We start from the raw sequence: 18,461 nt of genomic DNA, 5'->3' as shown, positions 1-18,461 counted from the left end.
TAAATAAAATGCTGCAGCTGAATATGCTGTATGTTTCAATATATATGACTCACACTGTTGATTATTCTCATTTTGCGTTCCATTGGATAAATGTATCATCTGCGGTGAATTTCTTTGCAAGACTTAACGCTATTTCTAAAATTTCAACATCATTTTGGGCGAAGCCACATACCTATCTTGCTCGTCTATATTTAGTAGATATAGAGTAATCTGATATTATGGTATATCTTCCACCATTGGAACCTCTTCTGACTTTTCTTGGTCGTCCTCTATTATGCTTATTTTTTCTTTTTCGTCCGCCCATCTTATGAATTATAATGATATATGATTTTGTGAATAGCGTGTATGATCTTCAATAAATTTAACATATACAGGGGGTATGCCGAAAAAATTGATTCTAGCCTTCTGCAAGGAAAAATTTTTAAGATGAATTTTTAAATTTGTGTATCTTTTTTAAAATAGAAATTTCGGCATTTCTTTGTTTTTGTCTTTTTTTTGTGTAAAAGTACTTATATGATATCACTCACGATTTATTCTCATAATTTTTGCACCTAATTTTAATGATAAAAAAAAAACAACATAATATATTTTTGGAAAGATGTGCATTAATTTGTCGGAATTTATGCTGTAATGAAACTGTGATCTTATTTTATTTAATTATTTTAAGTAAGTATTTATCGTATGCCACAGAAATTTATCGAAAAAATGCCACAATAATGAGTTTTATCAAAAACTTAGCCTAATTCTGTGGATTTACGGCAAAACGACTAATCAATTTTTTGTAGTTTTTAGATATTAGCAAATTTAATTTTTTTTTTTTGTAATATGTACTCAAGTCATTTTGGTTTTGAGCCACAGAATCATTTTCTTTTATTATCTTTGGCGACAGATTCTAATTTTTCAATATTTAAAAACTTACCGTTTGAACAATTTCGTAACTGAAATAACACTTGCTTTTTAAAAATAACACTTTATAAATTACACTTTGTAAACAATAATACTTTGTAAAAAACAACACCTTGTGAAAATTAACATTTGCTTGCTTTTCAAAACTAGGATTTGCATAAATATATATTCTTTAATTAGTTATGGGAAACAACGTCTTCTGTTAAAGTAGTGCATAGAGTATATAGATTTTATGCGCAATTTTTTAAAATGATTTTTCTTTTTGTAATATTTAAATAATGTCAATTTTTGATAAATATGAAATTATTATGAATGCATATAAAAATAATATAAATATTATATAATATATTTTTATGTACATTCATAATATTGAAATGATCAAAACATGACAATATTAAATATTACAAAGAGAAAAATCATTTTAGAAAATTTAGCATGAACTCCATATACTCTGTACACTACGATAACATTTGAAAAAATAATGACAAATAATTAAAAATAATAACAAATAAGATCACTTATCACTATATCCATTTCCAAATAAAAATTAAATATAAATTAATAATAATCAATAATAATTAAGAAATGAAACAAAAACAAAATTCTTTTAGAAAATATAAAAAAAAAACATATAACCGCAAATAATGACAAAAAAATTTATATAATATAATTTTGACTATTAGTATTTTTGTTATATCCTAATATTTCCTATTATCTGATATTATCTATATAAAGTAATGGTAAGTACTTATATCACATAGTTATTATTTGGTTGCTAATTGTTACTATATAACGTGTAAATACTACTATATAGCGTTAACATGTAATGTCATAGCCTAGGTTACATAATTATATATTGTGACGGCCGAGTGCACGTCAAATGTCTAACGGCTAATCATGTACTAATTGTAATAAGATTATTGTTTCAGCAAGCTGCCAACGAGCGCCGAAACGAGCAAGAACGAGAGACGAGGCAAGATAGAGACAGAGAGAGTGAGAGCATAGGTAGCGCGGTTGCCGCCTTGCCGCACAGCGTTGGCGAGATATGACAACGATGTGCCGACGGCCGGGAGAGCCGCGACTAGAGTTAGTCTCGCTGCGCTATCCACACGAGTAGCTCGCGCTACTATTATACGCGGGTTTGTTGTGAGTCCTGCGAGTATCCCGAGAGCGAACGATATTCGTCCGTGCGTTACCGACGAGTCGCTGCGACGCCCGTCCGAACTGTTGCATCTCCACGTCCGAGACTGGACTGCGTCCGTTGCGTCAAGTACTACTGCCACTACTGAGTTGTAAGTACCAGCACTCTCACTCTCTCACGTCGACGGGGTAATATCTCTCGTCTCTCTTTATCGTTCGTCGAAGTGTGCGGCGTTTGCACCTCCGTGTATAGTTACAATTGAATATACATCACCTTATCTAAACTTCTCGTGTGTTATTTCCTACGATCCGATCTACGCCGCCTCCGCGGGCTCGTGTAAAAACACGTGCATGATCTGAGTCGGCCGAGCCGTGCCTACTGCACGCCCGACGTTAATTTACAATAAACAGGGCTCTTCTGGCCCTGGTTATAACACGGCAGAAAAGTATTAACTGAGTGTTATAATATATATATATATATATATATATATATATACAGGTTGTCCCATTTTAATTTACCACCACCTAAAACAGGTTAATAATTTGCTCTGAGAAAAAAATGTTTCAAATAAAATTTGTTGGGTTCGAAGGGGGGCATCTTTTGGCTATTTTAGCTGCGACCTTGAACATGACCTTCAAGGTCATTTGAAAGTCAAGACCAAATTTTCATATGAAATGTGCATATTTTTATGGCGGATTCGGATTCTACTAAAAAAGAGAAACACTTTTTGTCTGAATCATTTTTTTAAAAATCCCCAAATTTTTGTTGTAAATGGCTTTAAAAAAGTTGAAAAAATCACTAATATCTCTTATTGCCCACCCTTTAAAAGAAGTTAAAAATTTGCTCTGAGAAAAAAATGTTTCAAATAAAATTTGTTGGGTTAGAAGGGGGGCATCTTTTGGCTATTCCAGCTGTGACCTTGAACATGACCTTCAAGGTCATTTGAATAAGATTTATCACAGATTCGGGTTCTACCAAAAAAGTAACACTTTTTGTCTTAACCATTTTTTGATCATCAATAGGTAGCTCTCCCTTTAACTGAAAAGAGAATTTGTCCTAGAAATAAGCTGTTTTAGATGAATGTTATTAGCTTCAAACAAAGACAGAGGTATCCTTTTGATCACTTAAGGCAAGACCTTCACGTCCAGCCACTTAAGGCAAGACCCCGTCCAACCACTTAAGGCAAGACCCTATCCAGCCACTTAAGGCAAGACCTTCACGTCCAACCACTTAAGGCAAGACCTTCACGTCCAGCCACTTGAGGCAAGACCCCTTCGTTCAGCTAGTCACGGAAATTTCAACGCCTCAAGTGCTCTATCAATTGCCCATTTTGTTGAATGCACATTTGTATTCTCTGCCGAAAACTTCTTTGGACATCTATTAATGTTTGTGGGGTGAACGCCTGGAATGCTGCAACAATTCTCTCCATCATATTTTGTGCCGTCGTCGGGGCTTCCGCGTAAACTCTCTGCTTCACGGCCCCCCACAGAAAGAAGTCCAATGGGGTCAAATCTGGCGATCGCGCAGGGAATTCACAGATTGGACTACCAATTCCAATCCAACTATTTGGGTATGTCGCGTTCAGAAATCTCCTGACAAGTAGTCTACGATGAGCGGGAGCACCATCTTGCTGGAACCACATGTCTCGCCTTATTTCTAGCGGAATGTTTTCTAGAAGAGGTGGAATTTGGTTCTCGAGAATATCTAAATAAAGCTCGCCGTTTAAATTACGGTCATAAAAAATTGGACCCACAACGTATTCCCCAAATATGCCCGCCCAAACATTAATTGACCACCGTCTTTGTGTACGGTGATCTCGCTGCCAATGTTGATTTTCTTCTGCATAATAATGCGCGTTATGAAGATTAACTCCTCCCATATTGTCGAACTTTGCCTCGTCTGTAAAGAGAGTCCGATCAAAGAAAAATGGATCTATGCGCATTCGTGTTTCCGCCCATTGACAGAATCTAAGTCGCCTGGCAGGATCACCAGGCTCAATGGCATGTGTAAGGTGCAAGTGATATGGATGAAATCTAAAATGACGCAATAAACGGGAAACTGTTGATCTGGGTACTCCATGCATTCGCTGAATTTGTCGCGTCGAAATATGAGGATCCTCGGCAATTACAGCACGAACCCCAAGTGCAATATGCTCTCTTGGGCCCGTCCGTCGCCTCTTCCTTCTTAAGTTACCTCCTTGAGCTCTTATCGTTAGAAGTTTAATATTCCTCCTAGTAGGATGACGAGCGTCCGGATACCTTTCAGCGTACAGCCTCGCTGCAGCCTTGTAATTGTCGTGACATTCTCCCAGAATCTTGATCATGTTGACTATCTCTACTGGCGTGTAGTCAGCCATTATCTGTTGTAGGTAGATTTTTTAGGGAATATTTAATCTTACTAGAAATAATTTATTATAAGTATTTTTCTGCTCTGAAATTCAGAAAGTCAATGAAAACCTAATGATGAGAAGCTTTGAGGAGCTGTAAGAATTTACAAGCTTTACCAATAGAACGATAACGAAGCAAAAAAATGTCTTTTAGCGAGAAATAAAGCATTTACGAGAAAAATATTTCTTAAAAAGATGCGTACTTTATCAGAGAATCTGAATATGATTTAAAATATGTACAATTTTCATTAAAAAAACTAAGCTTGATTTTGATTCTCAGTTGAAAACATGCCCCTTACTGCTCAAACTTGCCCCAGATGATGTCAAACTTGTCCCAGTTGTGACCGTAAACTTGCCCCAGATGATGTCAAATTTTCCGCAGATGACGTAAAACTTGCCCCAGAGAATGTCAAACATACCCCGAAGATTGCAAACTTGCCCCAGAGAATGTCAAACACACCCCGAAGATTGCAAACTTCCCCCATGTGATAAAAAATGAATCAGATTAGCGTTCTAATGAACTTTGGTTCTGTTAATAAATTTTTTGGTAATTTCATTTCTTTGAAAAAGAGAGTATTTTCCATTAAAGTGATGGTTCTTTCTTAAAATGAATTTAAGGTTCGAGGTCAAGGTCATAGCCAAGCTTCAATTGCCGGAATAAAAATCGAGGATTACCGTTAAATAAATTGACTGACCTTCGAATGACCTTGTTGGTTAAGGACAAGTTCATGGCTAAGGTCATACTTGGACTTAAATTTGTAAAATTGTGTACGTTTCTAATTCCTCGGATAAAATGTAAAATTTTTAACTTCTTTTAAAGGGTGGGGCAATAAGAGATATCTAGTGATTTTTTCAACTTTTTTAAAGCCGTTTACAACAAAAATTTGGGATTTTTTCAAAAAATGATTCGGACAAAAAGTGTTTCTCTTTTTTAGTAGAATCCGAATCCGCAATAAAAATATCCACATTTCATATGAAAATTTGGTCTTGACTTTCAAATGACCTTGAAGGTCATGTTCAAGGTCACAGCTAAAATAGCCAAAAGATGTCCCCCTTCGAACCCAACAAATTTTATTTGAAACATTTTTTTCTCAGAGCAAATTATTAACCAGTTCTAGGGGGTGGTAAATTAAAATGGGACACCCTGTATAACAATTTATGTACGTTATATGTGGTGAGAATAATAATATTTTATTTTATCAACAATTTTATGTGTGTTAACTTTGAAATCTTACATGCTACAGAATGAAACTTTTCAGATTTAAAATTCCTGTAGGTTAGAATACTTTAAAATAACATATTTTCTTGTTTATATAGTGCCGTATTATTAGAATATAATATTCGAAGCTACTAATTAGAGGTCCGTGATTTATGATAATTTTAAGTGCCGGATTCACGTTTCTTAGTACAATACAACATTTCTGTCGCTGTGGAAAAACTATTTCGATAAATTATTAAACGTGCACGAAAATAGCAAAGAATTAGGGGACGAAATTTACACTGCTGAACTCCACGTGGAGGAACCGAGCTACCAAGAAGTAGAGGCCACGATTAAAAAACTAAAAAACAACAAAGCAGCAGGAAATGACTCTATACCAGCTGAGTTACTCACTATAGAGGTATTTCACTTATAGCAACGTGCTACAAAGTTCTGTCAAACGTAATACAAGCTAGACTCACTCCATTCGCGAAAGATATAGTAGAAGATTATCAGTGCGGATTTCGGCGCAACAGATCGACGAGCGATCAAATGTTTACCATAAGACAGATTCTATTAAGCGAAGCATAATGTATCAAATTCTAGTACTTCTCGGTGTACCAAAAAAACTCGCGAGATTGATTCAAATATGTCTGAACGGAAGCACGGGAAAGGTCCGAGTAGGCGGTAATGTATCAGAATCCTTCACTATACGCGATGGCTTAAAACAAAGGGATGGGCTCTCTACAGTGCTGTTCAACTTAACGTTAGAGTATGTCTGTGGCTACACGCGCTAGGCAGCAGCGCCGCAAGCGTAAGCAGACGCTGCGGCCAAGACCCGACTTCGACTAGCGAGGTTACTGCCGAAGTCGACGCCATAACGCCATCCGGCCGACGCCACGCTGTGGCGCCACCGGTCGCCATTCTGGGTTCGGCCGCCGAGTAGAGCACACGCTCTCATTTCTGTGATAGTAGCATTAAGAATAAAGTCTTCAGAGTGTTAGTTGCAATAAACAGAGTAATTCATTCGCGTCGCCTTGTCCTGTGTCCCATCCATCAGCGGTAACGCGAAATTACAAAGAAGAATAACCTCAATTCCCAAAGTGGTGACCCCGTACAGAAAACGCCTCGGAGTCGGGTACAGTGCCATCAACTGACGCTACTCTCGTAACGCTCTACCTCTCTCACTCTCGGCGGCCCTCCCTCCTTTCTCTCGGCGTACCGCGCGGAGCCGGGAAAGAAAGTTTTTACCGTATCAACTCACGGCCCGTCGCAGCCCATCTACAGCGATAATCCCTCTGTACATTTCGCGGGGGTTATTTTCCTTACTGTTTGTTTCTATTTTCCTAATAAGATTCTTTTGATACTCCCGCTTCTTATTTCTGTAGATCGCGCTCGTCTGTTTCCTTACGTTAGAATGCTCTTCTACGGTCCTATCGCTTCTATTTTGTAAGCTATCTAATTTAGCATTTTTGCGCCTTTCAAACCAGAGTTCGCACTCTTCGTCAAACCATGGTTTGCTCTTTGGCTTTTTCTTTTTACCTAGTACTTTGTTCGCGGCCTCTTTTACCGTTTTTTTGATGTCCCCCCATAAGCTATTCGGTTCGTCATTCCCCTCCGGCGATGTGTTTGCTTCTTCAAGTGCCTCAGACCTGTTATTAATTTCTATCTGGTACCTAATTCGCTCTGTTCTATCTCGTAGCTTCTCAATATCGAAGCTTTCTACCTTGTTTGCTCGCGTACTATTTTGATTCACTACTAGTCTAGCTCTTAATTTGGCTACTACTAGAAAGTGGTCCGAGTCGCTATCTACCCCTCTGTAAGCCCTTACGTCGAGAACGTTAGTTTGACGTCTTTTTTCAATGAGAAAATGATCAATTTGGTTCTGTGTGGCCCCGTCCGGCGATGTCCACGTTGCCTTGTGTATGTCCTTGTGCTTAAAACACGTAGTTTTGATTATAAGATCTTTTGCCGCCGCGAAATTTATGACCCTAATACCGTTATCATTGCTGGCTTCATGCAGGCTTTCCTTCCCTATAGTAGGCCTAAACATTTCCTCCCTACCTATTTTAGCATTGAAATCGCTTAATACTATTCTTGTGTCGTAAGACGCGAACTGGTCGATTACCTGTTTTAAGGTTTCGTAATAGAGATCCTTAGCTTCTTCTTCTTTGTCCTCCGTAGGACAGTGTACATTAATAAATACATATCTATACCATTCACCTTCGATGATGATGTACGAGAGCCTATCATTGACGGATTTGAAACTTTTAACCGAATATATGATGCTTTTGCTTACGAGAAATCCGGTGCCTAGGGATACCCCGCTCCCGGCCCCATACAGGTACGTGAAGTTACCCGATGCCAGTACTCCGCCGTCTAGCCACCGCGATTCCTGTATTGCTACCAAATCTAGATTATACCTATCAGCTTCCTTTATGAGTTCTTTAAACGCGCCTGCTCTGTATAGACTGCGAACATTCCAGGTTCCGACCTTTAAGTCCCTTTTGGTTTGGTTTTGATTGTTTTGAGCCATTATAGTATGTTAATCCCGCGCGCTTTGGATCCTGTTCCCATCGCAGGTGAGTCCACCGTTCTAGAGGTGATAACAGTGTCAACTCGTCGTCAGACACACTACGGTTTTATTCTCGCATCCGAACGCCCCCTGCAAGGCAGCGTGCCTTCGAAGGCATCGTTACCTCGTAAGACCAGGTGACGAATCATTCTACACATGCCCTTTCGGGGCAGTTGTCATCGCTCCCGCATCCTTCTCGGCAGCAGGATTTTTGTCCATTTTTGTAAGGTGTGATGAAAGAGATAGATTAAGAGATTAAAGATCATTCGAAGTGTTTTTTGTTGTGGTGCTTGCGTAGTGTTTCTAGATGAATGCGTTCGATAGTGTGGGTTCATCACACCCACGCCTGTTCCTATCGGTTTCAATAGGCTTTCAATTTATTTGCAGCTAACCTCCTTTTCAGGGGCTGTGATAGGCACCCACCCGTCCGATCTGGACGACAACGCCCAAGACCCGGTTAGGGTAGCGGCATTGTAACAGGCATTTCAAACCTTAAAATATGAAAATCTGAATGTTCGATCCGGACTCCGACAACCTCAATACAGTAAAAAGATACCTTTTTATAGTAAAAAAGTAGCTGTAAATTTTCAAAATGGGCCTTATCTTCTACTAGAAGTTATGTAGAAAACAAACATGATATAATGGCTAATAAGTGGTTTTACATGCGAATTTGACACTTATAACCTAGTACATTTCATGTGTACTAATACGTATCGTGTATATTATTCAGAGCGACTTATAGCGGATCGGCGCTGTAGCTGCGCTCGGGAGATAGTGTATTCCGTCGCGTCTACCAAGGCTCTAGCAACATTGGATTCTCGGTAGACTGTCTTTTTTGCCCTTTTATAAACCTAACTATTTGAGAAAAAAATTTCAGCCTTTTAGAAATAAGTCCAAAAAGTTAATTTTGGAGGCGGTAGACTATCATTATCCTGTATATTTAGGTATTCTTGATCACTGTAAGAAGTTACAGTCTTGTAGGTATAATACATTTACGTATTATTTATTTACAGGTTTCAAAAATTGTTATTAATGTTTGTAACACTCAAAACTTAATAGACTTTCACTTTCATTATTTAGATGGTATAAACATTGCTTGACTGAAAAATTAGCTTTGTAGGAATGGGTGCAAAATTTCGGTCGCTGCCTCCCGGACTACACGGTGAGTCTACATCATTGAAAATAACAGTAAACGTTTTCGCGAGTGTGTTAAAAGACAGTGCAATCGCCGTTTTTTCCATTGCACGCGAGATGGCGCGCGTCAATACTTGTTATTTCAGTGCGCGATCACTGAAAATTTGGGTGATCGCTCCGTCTTTTTTCGTGCGCGCACACTGTTTTACGGTGACTGTTCATTAAAATAAACACTGCGCAGGTTCCATCGTGTTTTTCAACGAACAGGTTTCTCAGTGTATTAGACTTTTTTGTAGTAAAAAATGACTAAATAAATTTATGGTTTGGATGAACAGTATTAGACATATCATAAAAAAACGTTTACTTTTTTGCAGGATTCCGACAGCAGAAATATGCCATCCGAGAAAGTTTCTACACATCGAAGTAGCATTGAAGGTATGTTTTATTTCTTTTATAATTCTTATAGTTGAATTGTAAAATATCTTATCTTGCATTATATTAAAGTGAAACAAATTTTCGCCGGTTCTTCGGTTCTCCAGGCCACCAGTCCTACGTCACACTTTTTTAAATATTACTTTTTCTTTTTACAAAAAAAGGGATGGAGCATAAAAAGTTTGGGCCTTAAATATTATAGGCATTCAAAATTTTGGGTTTAAAAAATTTTTAGTCTTACAAATTTTTGGTCTTACAAATTTTTGATCTTGCAAATTTTGGGTCTTAAAATTTGGGTCTTAAAATTTGGGCCTTAAAATTTGTATTTTCACAAATTTTTAACCTTCAAACACTTGGGCCTTAAAAATGTTGAACCATCAGAAAATATCTAGGCAGGGGCGTGCTGGTAAATTTAGGTTGATTCTAACAAACTAATTTCAGGCATTACAAAATGTGGTCCTTACAAACTAATTTTAAAATCTAATGAACAAACGTTTACTTGATTGTTGTCCAGCTTAATATATCGTACATTGTGTCGCTGTAGTGTATCACTTAAAAGTAAGTAAGGTAAACATGTAAGGATCCTTCCAGCGTTATCGCGCATTATGTGCTGCCCGACTGTCACGACGGGGACGTGATAGTAAGGCTAATTTTAGGAGAGTCATAATCTGTTGCTGCATTAGTTTAATGCTAAAGTCGATTTTCATATTTCCAGCGCTGTATTTGAAAATGCTATAGATGATTTTCACATTTACAGCGCTGAATTTAATAAATGCTGTAGCTGATTTTTTTTATAGCGCAGAATTTAAAAAATGATGCAGCTAATTTTTTTTTTATAGCGCAGAATTTACAAAATGCTGCAGCCGATTTTCATATTTCCACCGGTGCATTTAGAAAATAGTGCAGCTGTTATAATATTGTACTGTTTATAATATTTCCTTGTATGCAATATTCTTAGTGCAAATTTTGGTATTTTTAATATTCGATTGTTTTACTTTGGCATTATTCATTAATAGCAACTTTAAATGTGATCTATCTTCAACTCTAGATAGAACTACATATAAGTTACCATGACTAAAAACTGGCGATGGCAGATAGACGCTCAGTTTAGCATATGACAGACTTTGTGATTTATTTATTGTCAATGCAAAACCTAATATAATAGGAAATTGTTTTTGACACATATTAAATGGTAGTTCTTCTCTAGATTGAGACGGCAGGCCTTACCTGGGAGATAAAAGAGCAGCAATAGATAACTTGCCGGCGAAGGTAAGTTACCGACTGAGTGGCGCCAGTAGCCATAATGTAAATAGACTACCTAAGCTTTGATAGATAACGTGCGTGCATATTGCATAGGAGAGAGGAAACGACACGGGTATATAAAGAGCCCCGGAGCAGCAGCAAGCATTAATGATCTGGCTCTCAAACTGAGTAAGTGGCGAAGGGTAGCTCTCGCTTCTTGCTCTGGTCTTTTCCGTACCCTGTAGTTTATGAGTCCCAGGCTGTCAAAAAGTATGCGTACAGTCCATTCCTCCTTCTATAGCTTCAGAAATACAGCATCGTATGTTAATTAAATTGAAAGAATAAATGATTATAATTCATGGATATAATAATGACTATAGCTCAACCCATTTATTGAATATTATCATCCACTCCTTTCCCCCCATCAAGTGTTGCATGGGATCAGGAAGGTAGTTCCCTGCTCCCTGTAGCTATCTGATTCCAGGCTCATAGTGAGATAGTACTAACTCACATATCAGTCTGAAGCTGCGTGGTTTGCCTGAGTGTGTGAAAGAACATACGAGCAGCTCTCCTCTAGTGGCTCTTCCACTTTAGAGGATACGGAAGGCTTATGCTCACTAAACTGACAGATGCTAAGTGGATCAAAGTCAATCATCATTCTTCGAGTGTGTTTATCTTCTCATTAGTAACCTCAGGTCACGAATCTTAGGCGGTCGCGTACTAACCCTTCGCGGACCGTTAAAAGGTGGTGATATAGTACCTACTGAAAAAAATCGCGCGATTATTTGCGTAATTAATTAAACAATCGCGCGATGAATCGCGTTGATATATCGAACTGTTTTCGACGCGATTAGTCACACGTTTAATTGCATGACTGATCTCGTGATTAAGGGGACACAACACCTTTAAACTTCGAAAAAAAAATTGATTTTTTTATTGCTTATTTTGACAGGAAATGTTCGGTAGAACACGTTCCTGAAACCCGTTTATCAAAAAAAAAATTTCCCGCAAAGTTACAAGCAAAATACTAAAACAAAATTTTGATCGGTTTTTCGTAAAATTGCGTATTTTTCATTTTTTGTCTCATACGACTAATAATTTTAATTTTAAGTTTTATCAATCTGAATAAAATTTGTATTGTAAATGTTGAGAATACTATTTTTTTACCATGGTATATACGTATATTATGCTCCGCATACATATTTTAGTAAATAAATTAGTGCGTATTGATAAGATTTTTTTGCGTTATTTTCGAGATAAATTTCTAGTTTCGCTTCTTATATAAGGCTCCGATGGATACGTAGGGACATTTATTTGAATTCAAATATCGCGCGCCTGTGCGCCACCTGTGGGCAGCTTAGAATAAATGTGTCTGAGAAGGGCAGAGCGACCGTTCTGGTGTTCTGCTAGCAGACAGCAAATATTTCAAAACACAGCTGATATAGTCCTGGGATGTGTTTTACACTGAGTAAACACAGCTGATATTTCTTAAAAGTGTTTTTAAATTAATCTAACAATAAGTAGTGTTCTTGGGGTTATAGCTTAAAGCTTATCACCCTAAAAAGAATAAAAGTGAAGTGTTAGTGTAAAAGCAGAGCAGTGAAGTTATTTAAAAAATGTGAAGTGTAGTGATTTTAAAAATATGTGTGATAATCGAGATACCAAGGGAAGGTTTGCGAGTACCCATCCTGACAAGAAGTACTCTCGAGGAAGAGGCAAGAAGAGGCCAAGAAGATTCCTAGGAGCAACATGCGAGGATGAACCTGCTAACAGGACAAGACCTTCAAGTTCAGCAAGAAAGATACAAACTCCAGCAGCTGTAGGAACCTCTGTGGTCAGGAATAGATTGATTGATATCAACATTCTATTTCCTGCTTTCGAGGAACTTTTGATTTGGAAACAATGACATGGTCAAGTTAAACTTGGCGAATTTGAAGCTCAAGGATTAGGATTCAAGATTGAAGTAGTGTGCATTGAGTGTGATCAGCTGGCAGCTATCAAGTCATGCAGAAAAGTTGGCGTCTAGAGCCATGCTTGGGAGAACAACAGAAGAGCAGTGGTTACTTTTCGTGCTCTTGGACTTGGATACGCTGGTCTATCAACATTTTGTGGGTTGATGGACTGCTTGAAACCCATGGCTCAGTCTGCATATGATATAATCAACGAATAATTTAGTAAAGTACGAGAGAAAGTTGCCAAGGACTCTATGAAGACTGCAGTGATAGAAGAAAAAGCCGCTACTGAGACTGGAGCACCCGGATCAAACATTTGGAGGTTAGACTGGTAATTTTCTGCAGTTTTAACTTGAAGATTCTACACAATGACTAAAAGAAAAGATAAGTATAAAGTGTTATTATTATCAAGGATAAAATAACCTTTTTATCGCATTTTTATAAAAATTCATAAAATGCTTTTTTTGGGTTGCTGGTAAGAAAAGCCGTACAGAACCTAGAGGTATAAGTGAATATACCTCATAATTGCTGAGTCCAGGTCTATGTCAAGGATTTGGTAATAATTAATTCAAGTTACACTTTCAATAATTTTCATAAACTTTAAAGTAGATTTTCTCTAAATGTTGTTTTTACTGATTTCAGCTCACTGTCCGTAGGATTCCAAGTGAACGCATGGTTCTTTTGGGCTCAAACTCAAGGAGCATACTTTGTGCACCTGTAGTTCTGGTATGAATGCAGGGATTTTGATTTAAATGTTTTCTCTCTTATGTGCTGCGCCTTTAGTAGCTGTAACAAAGAAAGTATTATACAGCATGTTGATTCTGTCCCAGAGAGACGTCGTAACGTGCTTAACATGCATTAATTGCACTGGCAACCGTTACAATTTTTCCTCGAAGAATGTTATAACATAAAATTTACAATATTTTAAAAATGTCAACCTTTATATAATTGAAAATTCAAATCATAAAAAATTTATTTCAAAGTACTTATTTACAATGTACATGTTGAACTGAGTCTTCATCGAAATGCAACCGAACTAGCGAAGTGACAATTGCTAGTTAATCAATCACAAATCAACATTAAATTTTATTTTCAAAAGTTTGTCAAAAATGTACAACTAAACAAAAAATATGTAAAAATCTTTTTTTAACGAAATAAATAGATAATAATAAAAACGTGTGGAATGAATTACGAAGTCTTGGCTTCGTTTGAAAGGCTAAAGAAGATTTATATAGTTTTATTACGTGTGACGCGAATATCGCGCCACATAATCTGGTATACCACAAGGTCCCGGCGCGACTCGCTGACACCGAGGTTGGGACCACGATATAATTTTCGTTGGATTAACGAGGGACTTATCTTTTTGATATGGATTTCAATTAATTATTTAATTCAAATATTTGCGCTATTATGTTACATCAACTAGAGTGGTTGTTCTAGTCATACTAGACTGTAGGTTATAAATTGCTGGAGAGAGTATTGCGCGATTCATAACGTTCTCCGCCTTGCTCCGAAACAGTTTTCTACGTTAAACTACTCGCCCTCTTGGGCTAAATGTAAAGGGAATAATAAAAGAAAAGTTTGTATAAACTCTTGATCTAGTTTATTGTGACTTCGCCTTCATCTAATCCATCAGGTTATGGGCCCAGATATCCATTACAACGGACAACTGAAAAGTTATCGTTGCCGAAACATGAGCGGGCTAAAGACGCCGTGACAAGCAGTTTTGGAGCACTGACATCTTGAGTGAGAGCAGTACAAAGTTATGGCGAGTCGAATGAGCGGTAGAATATTTCTGGCTATTGACAAATTAAGCGGTCGACAGATTTACAGAACCTGGGCAGTAGCCATGCAAGCTTACTTGGAAGTCGAAGAACTCTGGGATACGATCAAAGTCCCAGCCTGATGCCAGTTATCTACGGACGTCAAGAAAATTCAGAAAGCGCGTGACAGAATCATCCTGGCTGTCGAACCCGACCTTTACGTCCACTTAGAAGACGCAGTATTGGCGAAGGATGCCTGGGAAGCACTCGCCAAAACCTTTGACGATCATGGCGCTAGTCATAAGGTTAATTTGCTGATAGAGATTTCTACAACCAGGTATGATAATTGTAAGTCCATGAAGGACTATGTAGCGCAAACTATTGGAGCATCGCAAAAGCTCAATGCAATCAGCACGCAAATTCCGACCGATTTTATCGGTGCATTGATGCTAGCAGGCTTGCCGCCGTCATTCAAGTCTATGGTTATAGCTTTTACCAATTCCGGTCAGAGTGTGACCGCCGATTTTGTTAAAAGTAAGCTTTTTGAAGAAGCTAGAAATTTTAGTAACGGTCAGTCGTTTGAAAATCAAGATCCCGGATTCCACGCGCAAGCGCAATACCAGTCTCACGAAAACAATAACAGAGAGCGACACGCTACGTACAAACGCAATAGATCGCGTGCGGATTCCAACATACGCTGCTACAACTGTAATCGATTTGGCCATATATCGAAGAAATATCCGAAACGCAACAACCCAAGTTCATGCACAGCCGTAGCTGACGACGAGAGCTCAGATGAAGACGTCGTTTATGCGCTCTTAGCCTCTTCAAACGATACTCACTCGGTGACCGTTGACGTAGTTCTCATTGATTCAGTGAGTGAACCATTGGCGTGCAACGTGCTCCTTATCGTGAATAATTAGAGTCACTTGGCACTCAAGGGCGAATGGATCCTGGATTCCAGAGCTTCACAACACATGTGCTCTAGCCGTCAACATATGACCAGTTTTAGAGAAACTCCTGGAAAGACTATTACTACTTAGTGAAAGTACCAGTTCAAGGTGAAGGAACAATTAAGCTACAGTATTCTGGACCTAACGTAAACCGTTTAGTATTATTGCAGAAAGTGCTTCATGTGCCAAATTTTACTTGTAACCTGTTGTCTGTCCGTGCCGTCACCAGAAATGGTGGACGTGTAAAGTTCCTGGGAATGAGATGCTAGATATTCGACAAAAATAACCTCTTAGTTTTTGAAGTCCATCTGTCATCAAATAATATTTACAAAGTTAAGTTAGTCCACATTTAAATGCAAATTATTTAAATCAGTTAAGAAAGGTAGCTACAGGTATTGATTTCAACCGAGAACAGCTGTTTAAATATGAGACGTGCGTGGCTGGAAAACTGGCGCAACAATATTTTAAATTAAATAACAAGCGTGCTACTGTTTTGCTTGAGCTTGTACATAGTGATGTGTGCCAGGTGGAGGAGTTATCCATTGGTAAATCCAAGTACTTATAACCTTTCTAGATGATTATAGCAGAAAAATATTTGTATACTTTTTTCAGGCGAAAGGACGAAGTTCCAAGTATTGTAGAGAAATTTATCAAGCTAGCTGAAGAGCAGTGTGGCAAAATATCAAGAGTCTCAGGACTGACAATAGGCATGAATACGTAAACGACAAATTGATATTTATATTGGCTGACCTTGAAGTCAAACACGAGACATCAATTGCCTACTAGCCCCAGCAGAACGGCAGAGCAGAAAGAGTGAATCGTGTCTTGCTTGAAAAAGGTAGATGCATACTCCAGGATATAGGATTACCCTACAAATTCTGGGGTGAAGCTGTAGCCACTGCATGCTATCTAACTGCAGTCCCAAAAGATGCCTTGGAAAAGACACACCTGTGGAACTCTGGACTGAAGCTAAGTCAAACCTGTCGCATCTGAGAGTCTTTGGAAGTCAAGCAAGAACCTACGTCCCTGGTCACCTGCTAAGGAAGTTCGAACCCATGTCCAGACCAGCTCTATTTGAAATCTTACTTTCAAACCCAAATGCCGGATGTCAATCTCAAGGATAATTCAAGAACGAAAAGAGTTAATGAAAACTCATGTAGTGGAAAGTTTTGTATAGTATTCCATGACATCCGTGCAAAATTTCAGTGCCCTTGCTCAACAAATTTGCAAATGACAATAACTTGTTTATAAATCAGATGTGAAAACCGTGAGACTTTCTTTTTCTTTCAATTCCATAGTTTTTGAGCAAGAGTTCTGAAATTTTGCATGAGTGCTTTAGAATGCCTTTTTTTTCTCATCAGTTTTTGTTAACTCTTCTTCATTTACATTATCCCTTAAGATATGCATCCGGCATTTGGGTTCACGGGTGAGATTTCTTTAGTTGTTATTTAGGGGAGTCTATTAGTCACAGTTACTTGAGCAACTGCATTCTAATACTTTATTAAGAGTACAAATGCTTATTTAGTATTTCATTATAAAAACGCGCATGCTGTACAAAAATCTCGGGTCCCTAGATTTCTCCCGCGCATCATGTAAAGCACGTGTGGTCGCTACAGTCCGAGCATTCCCCCTGCTAACCAGTGATGAACACGTACGGTCCGCTGTTGCCCTAGCGTTCCCCTCGGATACTCGAGCGACACGAGGGCCCTCGGTCTAGTGCTCGGTCTAGTCCTCGGGCTAAAGGCCCATCCGCCAGAGTTGCGTTAGCCCCTGCGGCCGCCATGACACACGAGATATCGCTCGATCTGTCTATGCCGCAGATGCGTGCGATTTACTGGCCCCTCTACCTATTAAGTACGCGTGTGAAAGTAAAATACTCACATCCATGAATTTCCGTCCACGGGTATTCAGTTCAGATTGCAGTCATCTGAATTCCGTGAATCGGTCTGCGCTACGGGAGTACGTGCAGTCCAGAAGTTTTGTTCATTCATTAGTACTAGTGTCGATGAGTCTGTATACGCACTAGTGCGCACACCGATGGTCCCTGAACACGCGATAAAGTTTTTCCAAATATACATCTGTAACAGCGTGGGGTTGATCTCCACATTACATCGCGATATTCGAGGACCCAGGGTGCATGCGAGCATTACTCTCGGAGTCCCGTTACTGTGAATACACCCTTTGTTGTTTATAGTGAAGACCAGTGCGGATACAGACTGTAGAGTACAGAAGACAAGAAAGTGTTTGTGGCTATTAATGTACTATTTTTTGAAACTGATCAAAAGGTAAAGCCCACTCCAGTCTATTTTTCTTCTGAACATTTGGAACTGATGGGCACCCTATTAATAGATTATTAAATGAAGTACCTTAAAAAGAGAATATTGATGAGAACTTACCAGAACGACTCACTGCTCCTGTAAATTTAGAAGATAGAGTGACTGCCAGGCTTGTAAATTTAGATGAACCAATTAATACTGTAAATAAAGAGAAAAATTTTACTAATGTATCTAAAGAGAAAATTAAGACTAGTAATGTAACTGAAAAATTAGATGTGGAATCAGCTGTAATCCCTAGTGGCCAATCCAAAGTTTGAAAAAGGAAGGCTCAGTCGACTGGAAACGAAGTCAAGATGAAATCAGCTAGGCTGGATGACATAACTCTTGATCCACAGCTGACATAAAGTCATTCACCAAAATCAGCATCCAGACGTGCTCAGTCAGATTATCAGATGGATTTAGAGGAGGAGTTATCAGATGTTGTTCCCAGAAGGTCTCAACGG

At 38.4% G+C, this 18,461-nt stretch overlaps 1 protein-coding gene across 7 annotated transcripts in view; it reads left to right on the top strand.

Annotated features, from left to right (window-relative positions):
• Nucleotides 1-18,461, top strand: part of LOC100116736 (histone-lysine N-methyltransferase SUV39H2) — a 114,659-nt gene that overhangs the window by 31,134 nt on the left and 65,064 nt on the right. For all 7 annotated transcript variants that reach the window (XM_031923928.1, XM_031923927.1, XM_031923924.1 and 4 more), the window contains exon 3: nt 9,715-9,775. In XM_031923928.1, coding sequence (XP_031779788.1) covers nt 9,733-9,775 — 43 coding nt within the window. In that variant the 5' untranslated portion in view covers nt 9,715-9,732. The remainder of the gene's footprint in view (nt 1-9,714; nt 9,776-18,461) is intronic.

This window comes from Nasonia vitripennis, assembly GCF_009193385.2.
Source record: "Nasonia vitripennis strain AsymCx chromosome 2 unlocalized genomic scaffold, Nvit_psr_1.1 chr2_random0002, whole genome shotgun sequence".
Classification (NCBI taxonomy): Eukaryota; Metazoa; Arthropoda; class Insecta; order Hymenoptera; family Pteromalidae; genus Nasonia; species Nasonia vitripennis.
This window is presented reverse-complemented; position numbering and strand designations above follow the sequence as displayed.